Consider the following 18,345-nt stretch of genomic DNA (forward strand, 5'->3'; position numbering starts at 1 on the left):
ACTTCTCATGACTTTGAGCTTTCAAAACCGATAAACAGGTAAAGCTCAGCGGGCATCAAGTTTCATTAGAGGCCCTTAGCCGCGTTTGGTAGTCCTTCAAGTACTTAGAGTGGTGAAGTTACTGGGAACTAACATCATTAAAAAAATGACTTGTGAAATCACTTAATGAACTTTAAATTTTATGACAATTTATTAGTTAAAGATCAATAGTGTGCATCTAAGTATTGCCAAACCTGTTTTCCCTAATTCTTGAGTATTAGAGTCTTGAGTTTATGGTTTCGAATAATATTTTTGAAAAAAAGCTCCCTTAGGGCTTTTTCCTTATAGAGCGTATGTGTCTCATTAAAATGACACCGGATCTAACCCAAAAAGTAGAGTGGTCTAATAAAGGACTGGTGGTCAATCTGTCTTTCTTTTTTTTTTAGTTGCTTCAAATCCATGGAAGGCTTGAAGCCTCTTTCGCGGCTATTTTCCGGCAATCTGCCGGCTATGTTTTTACAACATACTTTTGTGAAAGTATTCTTTCGTTGAAGGTTTGTAGGTTATCCATGAGATATATCCATCCATGAGCTCAATATGAGATATAGTGGAACCGTTTCGATATATTCATTGTAGAGAAATGTGAGTGGTATCATTAAAAAGCTCGTGCAGCGTAGAAATCAAAATTAAAAGATTTTGAATTTCTGTTTTTTTTTCGAGGTTTAAAATTTAATGTGAACACGGGATATTTGGTTCACTTTTGTTCTTTTTTTACGTTAATTTTTGTTCCAATTAACATTTTTTCTATGAAAATTCTAATTCATAGTTACATTTCACGCTACAAAATGCATAAATTTGTTGTTCCTATTAGACAAAAGGCGATAAAAAAAAGACTAGTTCTGGTCTCACAGGGAAGTTTACTTTCAAAAAAAATCAAATTTTATTTGGGAGCTGTCTTTTTACATTTTTTTTTGCTTTTAAGTCACTAAGAGTATAGTCGCGTTTCATATCGAGGTCCCGTTAATGAAAAACCTCATTTACAGTCCAACGATCCCCAATGAACAGAAAATTAGCTTTCAAGGAGTCGTTCATTTTTTTTTGGGCTTCGACTCTGTTCGTAATTTTTAATGAACTTTTGATTTTTCTTTTGAGATTGTACTGATTTTTTGAAGTCCTAGAGCATGGATACGTTGACTAAAAGTGCGATAGTCTTCCTATTTAATTGATTGCGTTAGTTGAACCTATCTAGTGCTTTGAGTGTACAGCTAATTGCTGTTAAGACTTTAAAAATAATTCGATAATTTTTAAGGTTAACCGATCTTAAACTTATTTTTTTTGAAACGTTAGGCAGTCTCAATAAAGACAGAACCCCGTCCTTTCTATTGCAACCAAAATTAACCTGCTTAGTGGTTTTATCTTCAATTATTGGTTTTGTGACTTCGATTCGACGAGTTTTCATATAATTCTTTAATTTCTTATATATTTTTTATAATTTTGTTTCCAGAATTATATCACATTATCCTAATATTGAATATTCCCATTGGCTCAGAGAAGAAGTTTAGAAATCACGAATAAATTTTTTAGAAATAAAATTTATGGATTAACTGACTTCGACACTTCCTTTTCTGAATTTTTGTTTTTTCCGTGTATTTTTTATTGTTTTCAAGGTCATGAGACCTTTTCTGATATCTTATTGATGACTGTTGAACTAAGAACATCCTTCTCTTTTCATCTAGGAATGAAGTAGCGTATTTATTGCTTTCCGTTTAAAGCTATTGTTTTTAATGCCGTTGATACTACGGGCTTTCTCAAAGAGTTCGTCATTTTAAAATAGTTGTACATATTTGTTGATTTTTTTGAAGTCTTACAGTTAAAAAAAAGAAAGGGAGGATCCTATTGCTGTTAAAATTACTTTAAAAAAGAAACTTTTTCCTGAAAAATGAATATTCAGTGGTTTAGACACTTTTCTGTCATTTTTTTTTATTTTGCTGTTTTTTAAAATCCTTTGTAGTCGTAAAATTTTTTTATTTCAGTTTTTGTTCTTTTAGTCAACTTGTAACTTATTCTCATCATTGAGAAGTCGCTTCCAATTCCTTGTACTTCAAAAATTAAACTTTCTATTGATATTATGTTCTTACTGATGATTTGGTATAATATGCTTTTTCATAATTGTCATGTGAGTGGTCAATATTTGTGTTTCTTTTTCTCTTCTTTTACCACATTCGCGAAATAAGAGAGCCCACATTTTTTCAACGTTAACCGATCCCAAACTTGTTTTTCTGAACTGTAAGTCAGTCTCAGTAATGACAGGAACCCCGTCTTTTCTACTGCAACAAAAATTAACCTGGTTAGCGGTTTTATCAATTATTGGTTTTGTGACTTCGATGCGACGAGTTTTCATTTAGTTTTGGATATTTTTTCATAATTATTTCTTTGTAATTGTATTACCTTTTCCTAATAGTGAGAGTTTCAATTGGCTCAGAGAAGGCGTTAAAAGAATCATAGATAAAGTTTTCTGAGAAAAGCTTATGAATTAAATTCGACACTTTCTTCTGAGACTTTTCTACTGAAGTTGTGGTTCTTGCCTGTATTTCTTATTGTTTTTTTTGAATTTGCTGTTTTTTTCTTAGTGGTTGTAAAATGCTAAGAGGTCTCCTAAGCTTCTAATTGAGGAGTGAATGAATGGCATTACTCTATGCAGTCAGTTCATAGCGAATAGTTAAAAAGTTTATGATATTGTTCCTTCTCAATTTTTTTTTCATTTCAGTTTTTGTTCTTTTGTCAACTTGTAACTTATTCTCATCATTGAGAGGTCCCATCCAGTTCCTTGTAATTCAAAAGTTAAACTTTCTATTGATAATATATAGTAACTGATTTGTTTGTATGACGATATTCGTTTTCATAAATGTTTTGTGAGTGGTGTATTTGTTTCTTTTTCTCTTTTACCACATTCGCGTAGTAATAGAGCCCATTTTTTTCCAAATGAGGACCAAGTGAACTTATTTAATTGTTCATTATAAAGTTACCTCAATCACTACAGATAGCAATAGAAATATAAACAATATTCAGATAATAGCTAATGACTTTAATGGCTTCATTAATTTGATTTTTCTTAGGTTGTTTGTAATTTCTTGAGTTTTTCTGCATCAACTTATTCTCATCATTGAGAAGTCGCTTCCAATTCCTTGTACTTCAAAAATTAAACTTTCTATTGATATTATGTTGTTACTGATGATTTGGTATAATATGCTTTATCATAATTGTCATGTGAGTGGTCAATTTTTGTGTTTCTTTTTCTCTTCTTTTACCACATTCGCGAAATAAGAGAGCCCAAATTTTTTCAACGCTAACCGATCCCAAACTTGTTTTTCTGAACTGTAAGTCAGTCTCAGTAATGACAGGAACCCCGTCTTTTCTACTGCAACAAAAATTAACCTGGTTAGCGGTTTTATCAATTATTGGTTTTGTGACTTCGATGCGACGAGTTTTCATTTAGTTTTGGATATTTTTTCATAATTATTTCTTTGTAATTGTATTACCTTTTCCTAATAGTGAGAGTTTCAATTGGCTCAGAGAAGGCGTTAAAAGAATCATGGATAAAGTTTTCTGAGAAAAGCTTATGAATTAAATTCGACACTTTCTTCTGAGACTTTTCTACTGAAGTTGTGGTTCTTGCCTGTATTTCTTATTGTTTTTTTTTTGAATTTGCTGTTTTTTTCTTAGTGGTTGTAAAATGCTAAGAGGTCTCCTAAGCTTCTAATTGAGGAGTGAATGAATGGCATTACTCTATGCAGTCAGTTCATAGCGAATAGTCAAAAAGTTTATGATATTGTTCCTTCTCAATTTTTTTTTTCATTTCAGTTTTTGTTCTTTTGTCAACTTGTAACTTATTCTCATCATTGAGAGGTCCCATCCAGTTCCTTGTAATTCAAAAGTTAAACTTTCTATTGATAATATATAGTAACTGATTTGTTTGTATGACGATATTCGTTTTCATAAATGTTTTGTGAGTGGTGTATTTGTTTCTTTTTCTCTTTTACCACATTCGCGTAGTAATAGAGCCCAATTTTTTCCAAATGAGGACCAAGTGAACTTATTTAATTGTTCATTATAAAGTTACCTCAATCACTACAGATAGCAATAGAAATATAAACAATATTCAGATAATAGCTAATGACTTTAATGGCTTCATTAATTTGATTTTTCTTAGGTTGTTTGTAATTTCTTGAGTTTTTCTGCATCAACTTATTCTCATCATTGAGAAGTCGCTTCCAATTCCTTGTACTTCAAAAATTAAACTTTCTATTGATATTATGTTGTTACTGATGATTTGGTATAATATGCTTTTTCATAATTGTCATGTGAGTGGTCAATATTTGTGTTTCTTTTTCTCTTCTTTTACCACATTCGCGAAATAAGAGAGCCCAAATTTTTTCAACGTTAACCGATCCCAAACTTGTTTTTCTGAACTGTACGTCAGTCTCAGTAATGACAGGAACCCCGTCTTTTCTACTACAACAAAAATTAACCTGGTTAGCGGTTTTATCAATTATTGGTTTTGTGACTTCGATGCGACGAGTTTTCATTTAGTTTTGGATATTTTTTCATAATTATTTCTTTGTAATTGTATTACCTTTTCCTAATATTGAGAGTTTCAATTGGCTCAGAGAAGGCGTTAAAAGAATCATGGATAAAGTTTTCTGAGAAAAGCTTATGAATTAAATTCGACACTTTCTTCTGAGACTTTTCTACTGAAGTTGTGGTTCTTGCCTGTATTTCTTATTGTTTTTTTTTGAATTTGCTGTTTTTTTCTTAGTGGTTGTAAAATGCTAAGAGGTCTCCTAAGCTTCTAATTGAGGAGTGAATGAATGGCATTACTCTATGCAGTCATATCATAGCGAATAGTCTAAAAGTTTATGATATTGTTCCTTCTCAATTTTTTTTTTCATTTCAGTTTTTGTTCTTTTTGTCAACTTGTAACTTATTCTCATCATTGAGAGGTCCCATCCAGTTCCTTGAAATTCAAAAGTTAAACTTTCTATTGATAATATATAGTAACTGATTTGTTTGTATGACGATATTCGTTTTCATAAATGTTTTGTGAGTGGTGTATTTGTTTCTTTTTCTCTTTTACCACATTCGCGTAGTAATAGAGCCCAATTTTTTCCAAATGAGGACCAAGTGAACTTATTTAATTGTTCATTATAAAGTTACCTCAATCACTACAGATAGCAATAGAAATATAAACAATATTCAGATAATAGCTATTTACTTTAATGGCTTCATTAATTTGATTTTTCTTAGGTTGTTTGTAATTTCTTGAGTTTTTCTGCATCTTTAGTCCGTTTCTATGCCTTAGTCTAACCAAAGATAGGTCCTATCGGTTTCATATTGACTTTTAGTAAATTTATGGATAATTATTTTGTTAAAAGCTAATTTGAAATTATTTGGTTGAAAAATTTTGATAGATTGTTGAATTTCTCCTCATTAGTTGTTCTTTTTCCTTGTTACCTAGTCTCAATAAGGAAACTTCCCATCTGCTGTATAGTTAAGATAAAAGAAATTTTGTGCCGTTAGGCTTTTATCTGATTGCTTTTTGACGTTGTTTACCAGGTGCTTTTACATTTAGGTTTTTTTTTGCCTTTAGTTTTTTAATTCTGCTTATTTTGTTTGTTTTTTTCGTAGTCTTTTTATTGGCAGATCTTGTGAGCGCTGTAATCAGGCATTGCATTATTTAATTCAGTTAGTAGTTTAACGAGTTGTATAACTATTTTTTTAAACTCAAACATCTATTTTTTGGTTTTCTTCATTTGGTTGACAATTAAGCCAAAAATATATATCAGCTCGGGTCGGAACATCATGTGCAAACGCACATTAACGAGCTTCCTTGTTAGTTTTAGCGTCAAAAGACACTCCCTGTCGCGTCTAAAGGTACACTTCGTGAAATCTAGTCAATGGCGTTTATAAATTTTTGACTTGATCTATTTCAAAGAACGGCATGGTTAAATAATGAAAGCACAGCATCGTGCTATGATTGGATTAACTGAGTAGCTTAGGCCTTGTCTGAATTCGAGAGCTGTTTATTCCGTGCAATCTTTAAATGAAAGGTGTTGAATGCTACCTACGAAAGAGAGACGTGGTTGCTGTTTTGTGATGGAAAATGCTGTTTCGATAATAAAAATTTTTAATGAAGACAAAAAGCGAAGTTTTTGGGGAATCATTTTTAAACACTGCGTTTATAATTCATTTAGTTTTCTGTGGGTGTTGAAATATATTGACTCAATGTTTTACCAAGTTCACAGCCGTTTTTTCAAAACCATGTATTATAAAATTTGTATATGAGCTTTAGAAATAAAAACGGACAAATTTGTTCATGGGGGGGGGGGGGGGGGGGGCATCAAATTCGGGCCATTTTTTAAATCCTGTAATGCAACTATTGTTATTCCAATAGAATATTACCCGAGATTAGTTTGAATCTGTGGGTCCATTAATTTAAGGCAGTGAATGACCGATAGGGTGGACGGAAATGTTGAGGTGACTACTGACATGAAGTCGCCCAAGACAGTCAAAATCGGTAGCGAAGATGACATTAAAAGTAGCACTGAAATTTCAGCCGCGCACAGCGAGCCAGGGATTTGCGATGGCTCGAACGGCGTGTCATCTAATGGTAGTTTAGAAGTTAGTGAACTGCTTGAAACAAACGTCTCGGATGTCTGTAAAACAGATATTGCAGAACCTCGCGAAGTTATCGATGTTCTAGATGATACGCAGCAATCTTTAAGTTTAAGTTGTCCCTTGCCCGAGGACTCCGCCGCAGGTCTGTCCAAACGTCAGGTTAGGAAACGGAAGAAGTTTGAAAAACATCTGGAGCAAAGAAAAGCGAAGCGTGTGGAAGAGAAAGCGAGACAAAAAGAGAAAAACCGCAAAATTGCTGAAGAAACTGGTCAAACAGTTCGAATGAAGCGTGAATATTTTAAAGGTGCCTTAGAAAGAAGTGTGGATATTAATATTGTTTTTGATTTGAGTTTTTCGGAGTTGATGTCGATAAAAGATCTCCACAAAGTTGTCCAACAGATTCAGAGGTGTTACTCGGTCAATAGAGCCAGTCCGAAACCACTTAAAATACACTTGGCAGGTCTCGATGAGAAGGGAAAGGAAGCGTTCAAGCATTCGGTCCCTGGATACGAAGGATGGCAGGTTTCTACAATAACGGACGAGTCGTACGCTGATCATTTCAAAATGCAAGTAATTATAGCATACTGTTTCAAAACCCGATAATGATGCTGTATAGCATTTCAATAAGAATGTTCATTTCTCATTTGAAGCTGTTTGATAGGGAATGGGATATTAGGCGAAGGCTCGATTAGGCGAGGCGAATTTTTTAAGCCATTAGGCGAAAATTTTATAACTTTTTTGTAGAAATTAGAAGAAAAGCAATTAAAGCTCTTAAAAACGATAAAATGTGCTGAATGCTACAAAGTACTCAAGTGTCCCCAGCAATTGTCTTTATCTAAGTTTTTAAGTCTAAATTTTTATCTAAATTTTTACACCCCTTAAAAAAATTCTTCGCTCCTTCTGCAGTAATTTTTAACAAAATCCTCTTCTCGGATATTGCTGCTGAGGGTTCTAAAAATGATGTAACAACTCGAAGAATAGTACTTTTCACATGTTTTTATGAAATCATTATCACGTAAAGACAATTGCTGGGGACACTTCAGTACTTGGTAGCTTTGAGCACTATTTGAAGTATCGTCTTTAAGAGCTTTAACTATGGTTTTCTTCTAATTTCCAGAAAAAGTTAGAGAATTTACGCCTAATGGTTACAAAAATTAACTTCGCCCAATATCCCTTCGGTATAGACCAAAATTGATTAAAATAATGATGATTTCTCGTTTTTGTGTTTTTGGGTATGCAAATTTTTCAATAAAATAATTCAACTTTTCTTCATTGTAGGTTGAGACAAAAAAGTTGTTTTACTTGACTGCCGAATCAGATAAATGCATGAGTAGTCTTGAACTGGGAACCTATTACGTAATCGGTGGCTTAGTCGACCATAATTCTCTAAAAGGACACTGTCATAATCTGGCCAATGAAAAGTCAGTACCAACTATGCGACTACCAATATCTGAACACATAGATTTGAAAACGAGACACGTTTTGACAATAAACCACGTGTTCGAGATTCTCTTAGCTTTAAATAACCAAGATGATGAAAGTGCCGGAGGATGGAAGGAGGCGTTGACTACTGTCATTCCTCAACGTAAAGGTCTCCAAGCTAAATCAGATTCATTGGAAGCAACAAAAAACAATGTAGCAGAGAAGGCCGAGGAAGAAGCAGCTAATGATGTCGAAGCGCCCAACTTACAGTAGAAACTCGGACTCCGGAGCAGATGTTACGTAATTATGGTGATGCGACTTGATCAGTTGTTGCTCATTATGAAGCACGGTTTTCTTCGACGTGTAATACCGTGACAGGACCCCGTTCTAAACGCTATACCGTTGACTCTCTTGACATTGTTGGTATGCAAAAATTTGTATGCGGAGTTGTCTATGGAAATATTTTTTTGTTCAGTTAAATTTTTGAACTGTATTCTTTTCTGCATCATTTAATTAATCCCACATAATTTTATTGACTTAAAGTTGATAGATTTTGCATGATTTTTAAGAACCAGATGTGATGACAATTGCCATAATAGTAGTCTTATTTTTTCAGGGAAAAATGGTCTCCGCAGGTACTGATGATTGTGAGCGTTTTTCTGTCAAAAACAAAAGGTTTCCCAAAGTAACCAAATTTGAATCGGCTGATAACCTTGAAGATAACTTTGCGCTGGAACCAGCCCTTGAAGATTTTGGAAGCGAATCTGAAGATGTTCACCCGTCTAATGCCAAATTGACTGTAAAATGTCAGAAAACAGCGCCTGAACAAAACAACTACAATTCCAGAAAAGGGGGCGAAGGAGAAATTAAAAAAAAGAAAAAGAAGCCCAAATTCAAGAGACGAAAAATTACGGAAGATTTGTCGATAATTAATTCGACAACTCTTTCTAAATCAGACAGCTTTATAGCCGTTTATCAGAAGTTTTTGGTCGATCAAAATTTATCAAGTATTGAAACTGATGAGTTAAAAATGGAACAATCATTTTTCAGTGATGTTACTGATCGGACCAAAGAGACCCGTATCGAAGATTTTTTAACCACAGGGTTGCATTGGTCACCCAGATTTTGCCAACCGAGAATTAAGAGTGCATATATTGTGATTGTTTGCTCTGCAGCAATGCGATGTATTGAGTTGATTAACAGTCTACGGCGCTCAGAAACACAATCGAAGGCGCACGTATCCAAAATGTTCTCTTCTCATATGAAAATATCAGATCAAGCTGCTGAGCTGAACAAAAGTTTGGTTCACATTTGTGTTGGGACGCCTGCAAGGCTCACAAAATTAGTTGAAGAAAAGCATTTAGCCTTAGACTGGTGCAAATATTTGATAATTGACTATAATTGGAGAAATTCAAAATGGAAACGTATCGTTGACATTCCGGAGACAAATGTAGAACTGATGAAATTTGTGTTTTTGTTTCGGAAGGGTTTCAATGAAGCTAAAAATTCAATTGCTATATTCTGAATGTTTGTAATTGACTGATAAAATTTTGTCAATACAAATTTTTGTTTAAAAAATAGATCAGATTGTATTCGGTGGCTTAGATCTAGTGAGCGGTTTTGGTTGGAAATGGAATGAAGCTTAGACTTGCTTCAGGAAATTCACAGCCTTCAAAATTTGTTGGGTTTGCGATCAGAGAGAAATGGAACTAAAAGAAAATAACGATTGTTCGAAATCCTGTGCAACTTTTCTGTGTTAATATTAAAAAAATAATTTAACTCAGGAATCATATCGATCGCGAAAAATCATCTGTGAATATCCAATCCAGATTTTTTTCGAAACAATTGAAATAATACCTTCGCAAAATGTTTCAGAATGAAAATTAATGAGTTGCTGGCGATTAAAAATACTGATTCAACAAACCTTGGTACTTAAACGTCTAGAAGCCAGCCATTGAATTTGTACAACAGACCTGCCAATTGATGAAAAACTGTAAGCTTTGGTAATTATTTGGTTTGACGAATCAGAAAAGTTAAACTTATTCAGTTTGTATTAAGTATTGTTTTTGGTTGCCTATGTGTTGAAAAAGTAGGTTGCATATATTGTAACAAGACGGCTCAATTGATCCTGCTTGTGGCATGTTTCACAATTGATTAAGAATCTGACTTAAAAAATGTAGATATTTGGAAATCCCAAAATAAATATTTAAAGGTTTTCTAACGTTTTTCACTAGTGGTGATTATTCTTTGGTCAGAACATTGGTTAGATATTCAATAACCTTTCATGACGTCATTTGAAGCTTTATTGGATTTAGTTACTCCACCCTCCCCCGACTGATGCAGGTTGCAATAGATTTGAGTTCCAATTGTGCGTTGAAGAGAAATTCTTTCGATGTTAGTCGGTTATGTTTGTCTATATTGTTCTGCATTGTAATTTTGTTGATATGATGACAACGAAAATTGAAAAAGTGTTGCGTGATAGTTTTCCATTTGGCCTTGATAAATTAAAACTTCAGTAGCTCTCTACTTTAGATAAATTAATTGTTTTCTAAAAGTCCAACACGTACTTTTGAATTAATGTTTTTGTGTTATTTGTCCACTTTAACTGGGTTTATATTAATTTATAATGAGAATATTAAATCCGCCCTATTTAAAACTTCTCCCCCCTCGAATCATCCCCTATTTAAAACTATTGTTGATTTCTGTTTGGCTATCAAGTTCATTTCAGAAACTTTGGGTTAAATTTTAAGAATTAAAAAAATTATGTAGCAAATTACTTTGCTCGCTTAGGCACGCCATATTTATTGCAAAAATGAGTCCCACCAGAAAAACTTTGCAAACCTAAAAGGAAAGTTTAGCAAACCTAAAAGGAAACTTGGAAAACTCAACGAAGAGGCTCGCTAATGTGCAATGGTACATAATGCTGCAACCTCGCTGATCTACATTTTCCGTTTAGTTGTCTACCAAATGAAGCCGAGATAAATAAATAGATAAAGTTTTGTTGTTTAATTTTTAATCGATTCTTGAAAAAGACGGACGTGCATACAAAAAAGGGGTCAATATCAATGAGAAAAACTTCACTTTTCAATAGAATGAACCATTGAAAAATGAAACGACAAAAATGAAATCAACACTAATATATTTTCAAGCAAAAAAAATCAATCAAGTAAACAATTAATTTGTCCAAACAAGAGGTGATATCCAGAAATCAATCTAAATTCCGTTTTAAAACCAAATTACCAACATTGGCTAAAGTAACAACCTGGTTATCAGCAAGCTTGCAAGGCCAATATTTAATTTTGGTCAGTTTTATATTCTCAATTTAGGTTGGTAAGTGTTCAGAAGTCAATAAAATGTGAGATAATCACGAGTTTAGCATGGTTAAAATAAGTAAACATAAATTTATTAAACATAATAAATTAATGTCTTCCTATGGAACTTATCAAGTGATTGAGCTAATAAAATGGTTTAACATATGCAAAAAAAATGAACAGAAAAAAAAGGCGAAAAAGAGACAAGTAATATGACAATAATGGAACGTTTGATCCAAACCAAAAACATATTGAAAATCAATTGCGTTTGAATAGCGTCTGATAGCGTCCAAAGTAGCAAAAGCCTCAAAGATATATTGAAAACGTTAACCATTTCCTACTTCGTCCTTGGAAACAAAAAATCAATTCATAGGTACAGTAAGCGAGAAAGTGACAACACTTACACCAATGCAAATGAATAACTGCAATTTTAAGGCGTAAATCTGGAAAATAATTAAACTTAAAAGAAATTTTCTTTCAGTATAATTAGCTAAAAATTGGAATCTTTATCTAATTTGGTTTATGCTCAGTCTCAAGGCTGACCAAACTTGTTTTTATTGAGACAAGTCTACGACAAACAAAAACTTGGCAAATCGCCAAAAGTTCACTTTTAATTTAAACAGAAAAGAAATTCAAAAACAAAAAACTTTATTTTTTGGTCATGTCTTTCAGAAAAAGGCTACTTCTTTTTATTGCGGTTAGTTTGCAATTCAACGAAAAGCAATACTGAGGGGCCAAATCTTAACGTTGTTTGTAGCAAAAGTTAGAAGTAGTTAGCTACCAGAAATTTAAAACACGTGAACGGCTTCAAAGTTTGAACTTATATAACCTGAGTATGTCAATCAAACTTGACAAAAATTGGCCCAGGTGAGATAAAAGTAGAAAAATCCAAATATAATCAAAATACAGAGTATTAGCTAAGCTTCACTTTTTGTTCTTTTTCTACCTCTGAGGACTTAAGGTTAGAGGGCAAGACAAGACAACGAAATTGACCTCAAAAATGACAAGAAAAATGGTCAGAACTCAAACTTGATGACTTTTTGTCATTTTTCAGGTCACTTTTGTTGTCTTGCCCTTCAATTGGTGTTAGTGTTGTCATTTTAGTTGTTGTCAATAGTGTTTCGCCCATTTTTTGTTCTCAATGTTTTTTTATTGACGTCTAAATGAACTATACAATGTTTTCAGTTAATAGTTTATGGTATTGTTTATTTTGGAACTATGTTTTTAGTTTTTTTTAAAAATAGATGACTAATTGCTGTTATTTTGTTCTGTAGTTTTATCGGAGTCTGAGTATTGAGCAGTTCTAATTATTGCTTTAGTGTCATAAGTGATGCTATTAATTGTTAGAGTTCATAGGAAAATGTTTTTTTGAAAGCAATTAGTGTAAGAGTCATAAAAACTATTTTCAATGAACTCAAACAATTAGTAGCGTCAATTATGACACTATGGCAGTCCGTGGGACTTTTTAAAATTCAGACTGGGATAAAACCACAGACAAAAATAAAAACACTTATAGCCAAAACAAAAAAAACCTTTTCAACGAAGGCATATTTTCAAAGTAATCAATACCATAAACTATTAACTGAAAACATTGTGTAAGTTCATTGAGCCAGTCCTATATATCTGCTCCACAGATTCATGTGAATGGTTAATTAACTGCTTTTAAAAGGCAAGTAATACTTTGTTGATCGAACAAAGCTGAATTTTTTAAATTTTTTTCAGATTGTTTGTTAGGTTCGACCCATTTACTATGAAGTCAGTCTTTGAAGAGTCTTTGATCATGCCGGGAAGAGCGGCGGAGAAGCACCAGATTTTCGTATCACTTATAACTCCAATCAACCTCGTCACAGTTGCATGTTCAAATTTGTGTTTTCTATACAAACGCGTATCTAAACACGCTGGCGAAGAAGCCGTCCAAAAAATGGGATGTTTACGACTCGAGTCCTCGAAGGTTTTCACATCTCAACTCGTATTGGATTCTTTTAATAAGAGAATTCTGGCAATTCTGAATAAAAACGAAATTGTCTCGTGGAGCTTGGACGAGGAAAAAGAGCTAACTCCTAATGCAGAAAATGTTTCAATTTTTAAAGCTAAAAGCCTGCAAAAATTGATAGCTTTATTCAGTGTCGGAAATGATGTCACAATTCTGACGGAAGACGGAGATTTGTTCAACTTGGCAAGGGCAGACGTCACGTTCTCGATTCCTGCGAAAGGTCGGGGACAATTAAAAATGGCGGAAATGTGCCAACTTGAAGTTGATGATGGAAATATCAAACCGTATCTGATAGCATGTTTTATAATGAAAGGCAACAAATCATGCTTAACTATACACTATCTCAACGCGAAAAATGTGAAGAAATCGGAATTTATTCACAGCGTAATTTACAAATCTCAAATTGAAGATTTAAGCCTCCCAAAAATTGTTTATGCTGGGGCTATAAACGTAGAGTTAAAATTTGCGTTGAGTTTGGAAAATGGCGATTCGAAAATATACGACCTGAAAACAGGTTGGGAGTTGAAAACTTGTCCGTTTCAAGTCAAGGCAGTTTTGAGTTCTGACAAATTTGTATGTCACTCGAAGGATAAACTCTTTACATGGTGTGAGCCCTTAAACCATGTCATGTCATCATGTGAGATGAAAAATTTGAAAGCTGTTTGCGCTGATCAGCACTTAATTGCCGTGATCTTTTCTGATAATGCGACAACCGAACTTAAATTGTTTTCGAATATGGCGAACCAAATTACAACAACTGTATCGGAAATTGCTTCGAATGATGAAATAGCTGGCTCATTTCTTGCGTTCAAAGGCGACGAAATTTTCAATTCTTTGTGTCAGGTTTTGAGAAAAGAAATAGGCCTCTCTGAGACTATTTGGCATGGATTTGAACAGAAATTAAAAGTTGCGATTTCAAGAAACTTTAACGCTGAACAAGTTAAAACGTTGTTCGAACTGTGTGTTTTGAATTATGAAACCGAGAACATTGAGCTACGATCTTTTGTTTTGACAATTTGTGATCTACTGCTTCTCTCACAACGTGACGTCATTATAGAGTTGCTTAGTGTCGCTGGCCAGTCAGAATTCAGATCTAACTTTATAACAATCTGCGATCGAGTAACGAAAGATCTTAAACGACACGAGGCTATCGTGGACTGTATGAATACATATGATGATTTAGCGGCCATGTATAGCTCTAAACCTGTTGATGATCCTGGTTTCTACATAACTTATTTGGATATATGATTAGATGAACAGTTTTTGAAATTTGAGTTTTCTCTGAGTTCGGCACGATTTTGAAAAGCGTGACAAATTCTTGCTGTCGAAACGTGACTCTGTGCTTTGGTGAACACAGTCTCAGGCAATTAAATAATCTATCAAATAGTGAACCCAAAATAAAAGGGGGTATATATCTATTCTGCTTAAAGGGCTTGCCTTCAGAAACTTAAAAATTTTCACATTTCGCCAGATAGTTTTAAATTTATTTTTCAATGAACAAAGTGTTTTTGGCCTTGAGAGGGACCAGTGTCTCAGGATTTAAACACACGTACGTCAGGCAACTCTGTGATGCAATCTAGCCCTAGTAGTTGCAGCATTTGCAGAAAAGCTCTAAATCAAGTTACGAAAAATAGATAGACATTTCTCTCTGAACTTGAAGCTTTGTTAACATTTTCAACAGTTTTTTATTATGATTATGAAGCTGTATCTCCTTCTGGAAAATAAACGTATTCTTTATTTCAACTTAAATCATACTATTCTAAAGATAGTTCGAACTCCTCAGAATCACTGTTTTTCTCTCTCACTCTCTCTCTCTGCGGCGTTGGCTGGCATGATTTCTGGCTCTAACAGAGATAGCTGCGTTGAACATTTAATGGCGTCATCTAAGTAGAAGACTAGTTTCATCGTCCATTGGCTTTCGTAATCGGTCGAGTTTTTTTGAAACAGGAAATGCAGCAGATGAGAAAGTGTTGTGGAGAGACTGCTGAACAAAAGTTTACAGCTTGATTGGAATTATTCTAGACACTTTTATTTTACACCTTGCGACTTTTATTGTTCCGACCCCTCTTGAGGGGGGAGGAACTATATACTCAATTGGGTTTTTTTGTTCAGTCAATTTTGGCCGATCGATATATTCATCGTAGAGAGTTGAGACTGGTATCATTAGAAAGCTTGTCCAGCGTAGAATATGGAATTAAAAAGATTTTTATGATTTTCGTTTTTGACAGGGAGATATCGAGGTTTAAACTTTCGAGAAAATAGAGTGAATTCCGTTGATTGCATTCACCTTTTTTCGGAATTTTTGACTAAAATTTTGCCAATTTCGATAAAATTTAATAAAATTTTTCAAGAAAATGCTAAAATTTTGACTAATTTTGCCAATTTCGATAAAATTTAATAAAATTTTTCAAGAAAATGCTGTTGATTTTACATTTAAAGACAAAATATATTGTCGACTATTTTCATTGATTTTTTTTTGTCATAAATTCCGGCTAAACATTTCACAAAATTCAGACTTTTTTTTTATCAAAAACAGCTCGAAATAAGTTTGTTTAGTCCACTTTGATTAAATTTGCAGGAAGTGCACACGCAAACACCACTAACACAATATTTGTAGACTGAAAAGGGGGCTAATTCCACTTCAACTTCCGTTGAGAGTGCTCTGTAAATAAAATTTTGCCGTTTTTTGCTAACTTTATTGGTTGATTATCAAAAACGCAGCTTTTTTTTTTATTTTTTAACTAACAAAATATCTATATCAATGACATTCCAAAAATTAAATTTTCCTAAAGGACAATCAGCATTAGCAGGACTAGTTCTGTACCAATCTTGGACCGTTACAATCCAAAAGTAATTCGGATTGTCGTCAGTCGGTTTTTTATAAAAAAAATTCGATCTTTTTTATATTAATTAAAGAACAGAAGATTTCAAATCAAAGCTCACAAGTGATGGGTCCTATTGGCTTCCTAATTAGCTCGAAATTAATTTATCTAGATTGCTTGAAAGCTTATGGTCGTTTTGACTTTTAAAATAATTGATTTTTAAAAAATGGCTTATTGAACTTTGCCTCCATTGTTCTCTTAATTTGGTCAACTTGTAGCTTAGTGTCAATAATCAAAGAGTGCTCCTTCTTTCTGCTGAATTCAAATGTTGTCTTTATTGCGGTTTTACGCCTTAAGTTATGGTGTTCTGGCTTTGATACTACTAGATTTCAATTCTTTTTAGTTTTCAGGTATTTGCCCATTTTTCATGTTTTCTAGTTTTGTCAAATTATCACGTTATTGTCCGTCCATATATCACATTTTTCGTGTTTAAAATAACGCACAATTGATAATATTTAAATCCTTAAAGATATAGATTGTGGTTATTTACCGCTTCGACAGTACTTTCTCGAAGAATTTAATTAAATTTTTTTAATTTTGCCTTTAACTGTCATTTTTACTTTGTCTTTTTATACGTATTTAATTTCCTGTACAATGACACGGTTTGATTGGCTTTTTCTGGAAGAGTAGATGAGCTGATGTTCTGATATTAGAAGATAGATATTGGCTTTCATGACTTTGAAAACAATTGTTTTCCAAAATGAAAAAAAAAAATTCAACTTGGCAATTTTGTTCCTTTTATTGTCTGTTTGTTACCTGGTCTCGTTAATTAAAGGTTAAAGATGACATTATCTTTGTCAAGGAAAGGTGTCAAAAGGATTGGTGTCACAAAATCTAATGTTTTAAGAGAATTCGTTGTGACTTTACTGGCTTCCACACGGGTTTTTCACAAATAAAAGTAAACGAATTTTTGTTTTTTGTCATATTTGACGTTCTTTTTGTAAAAGTAAGACATATTCTGGATAATTGCAGGTCTCAAGGGCTTCCTTTGGAAGAATGGACGAACCTATTCAAATTTTTCATCTTGTAATTAATGGCTTTTATGTCTTTGGAAATTAATTTTTTTTCGAAAAAAAACAAGTTACATAATTTTGCATTTTTTTTCTTTTTTGACTAATTGTTGCTTATTTTCATTAATGAGCGGCCACATAATACATTGTCGGTGTTCAACAAAGTTGCAATCGAACATATTTTGGGGGCCAAAGTATGGCTTTACGGCTTCCAAAGCATTTTCTGGCAAGTTTTAATTGATTTTTAGTTTGTTGTCTATTTGTTGTTCTTTTTGTAACTGCATAGAAAATTGAAAACCAAGTGTTCTTAATTCCCTTCTATAGAAGCAGTGGTAATTGTAAACCTATGGGATATTTTAGTTGATTCCTAATGGTTTTCATTACTTTGAAATTAATTGTTTTTTTTTTAATAAAATTCAGCGAATTTTTTAACTTTGAAGTTTCTGTTCTTTTTTATCTAATTGTTACCAAGCTTTGTTATGAACTGGTGAATAACCATTTTTTTCTGGTGTATTACAAGTTCGTTTGTTTATTTTCAGTTTTATCTGACGCTATTTTGACTTTGTTATTAAGTTTTGTTTTTTAAAACGGACAGAAATTTTTTGATGTAATTAATGTTTGTTGTTGTTGTTTGATTTTGCCGTTCGTCTCCGCTCGCTTTCTTAATATCGGCATATGTCGTCAATCCAATGCATCATTTTTTACTCCATTGAAGCTCACAAGTGATGGGTCCTATTGGCTTCCTAATTAGCTCGAAATTAATTTATCTAGATTGCTTGAAAGCTTATGGTCCTTTTGACTTTTAAAATATTTGATTTTTAAATAAAAAATGGCTTATTGAACTTTGCCTCCATTGTTCTCTTAATTTGGTCAACTTGTAGCTTAGTGTCAGCAATCAAAGAGTGCTCCTTCTTTCTGCTGAATTCAAATGTTGTCTTTATTGCGGTTTTACGCCTTAAGTTATGGTGTTCTGGCTTTGATACTACTAGATTTCAATTTTTTTTTAATTTTCAGGTATTTGCCCATTTTTCATGTTTTCTAGTTTTGTCAAATTATCACGTTATTGTCCGTCC

The 18,345-nt window shown here is 33.1% G+C and overlaps 5 protein-coding genes across 5 annotated transcripts in view; all 5 read left to right on the forward strand.

The window, feature by feature from the left end:
* LOC142337485 (peroxiredoxin-2-like) overlaps nucleotides 1-18,345 on the forward strand; it is a 538,029-nt gene that overhangs the window by 459,624 nt on the left and 60,060 nt on the right. The window lies entirely within an intron of this gene.
* The window catches only part of LOC142337483 (COP9 signalosome complex subunit 5-like), a 235,183-nt gene that overhangs the window by 210,963 nt on the left and 5,875 nt on the right, over nucleotides 1-18,345 (forward strand). The gene's annotated exons all lie outside the window — the stretch shown is intronic.
* On the forward strand, nucleotides 6,478-8,569 carry LOC142337481 (uncharacterized). Its single transcript, XM_075386735.1, has 2 exons — nucleotides 6,478-7,224; nucleotides 7,933-8,569. The coding sequence occupies exons 1-2, from the start codon at nucleotides 6,484-6,486 to the stop codon at nucleotides 8,347-8,349; spliced, it is 1,158 nt and encodes a 385-aa protein (XP_075242850.1). The 5' UTR covers nucleotides 6,478-6,483; the 3' UTR covers nucleotides 8,350-8,569.
* On the forward strand, nucleotides 8,673-9,712 carry LOC142337482 (protein CMSS1-like). Its single transcript, XM_075386736.1, has one exon. The coding sequence runs from the start codon at nucleotides 8,699-8,701 to the stop codon at nucleotides 9,599-9,601; it is 903 nt and encodes a 300-aa protein (XP_075242851.1). The 5' UTR covers nucleotides 8,673-8,698; the 3' UTR covers nucleotides 9,602-9,712.
* LOC142338288 (uncharacterized) lies at nucleotides 13,090-14,882 on the forward strand. Its single transcript, XM_075387969.1, has one exon. The coding sequence runs from the start codon at nucleotides 13,138-13,140 to the stop codon at nucleotides 14,626-14,628; it is 1,491 nt and encodes a 496-aa protein (XP_075244084.1). The 5' UTR covers nucleotides 13,090-13,137; the 3' UTR covers nucleotides 14,629-14,882.

The sequence above is a fragment of the Convolutriloba macropyga genome, chromosome 4, assembly GCF_964194025.1.
Source record: "Convolutriloba macropyga chromosome 4, txConMacr16.3, whole genome shotgun sequence".
Classification (NCBI taxonomy): domain Eukaryota; kingdom Metazoa; phylum Xenacoelomorpha; order Acoela; family Convolutidae; genus Convolutriloba; species Convolutriloba macropyga.

Bases quoted from the DNA above. Each gene is read 5' to 3' on its own strand.
- LOC142337481 (XM_075386735.1), top strand. From the start codon at position 6,484: ATGACCGATAGGGTGGACGGAAATGTTGAGGTGACTACTGACATGAAG. The intron at 7,225-7,932 runs GTAATTATAGCA...TCTTCATTGTAG, and splicing joins CTGATCATTTCAAAATGCAA to GTTGAGACAAAAAAGTTGTT.
- LOC142337482 (XM_075386736.1), top strand. From the start codon at position 8,699: ATGGTCTCCGCAGGTACTGATGATTGTGAGCGTTTTTCTGTCAAAAAC.
- LOC142338288 (XM_075387969.1), top strand. From the start codon at position 13,138: ATGAAGTCAGTCTTTGAAGAGTCTTTGATCATGCCGGGAAGAGCGGCG.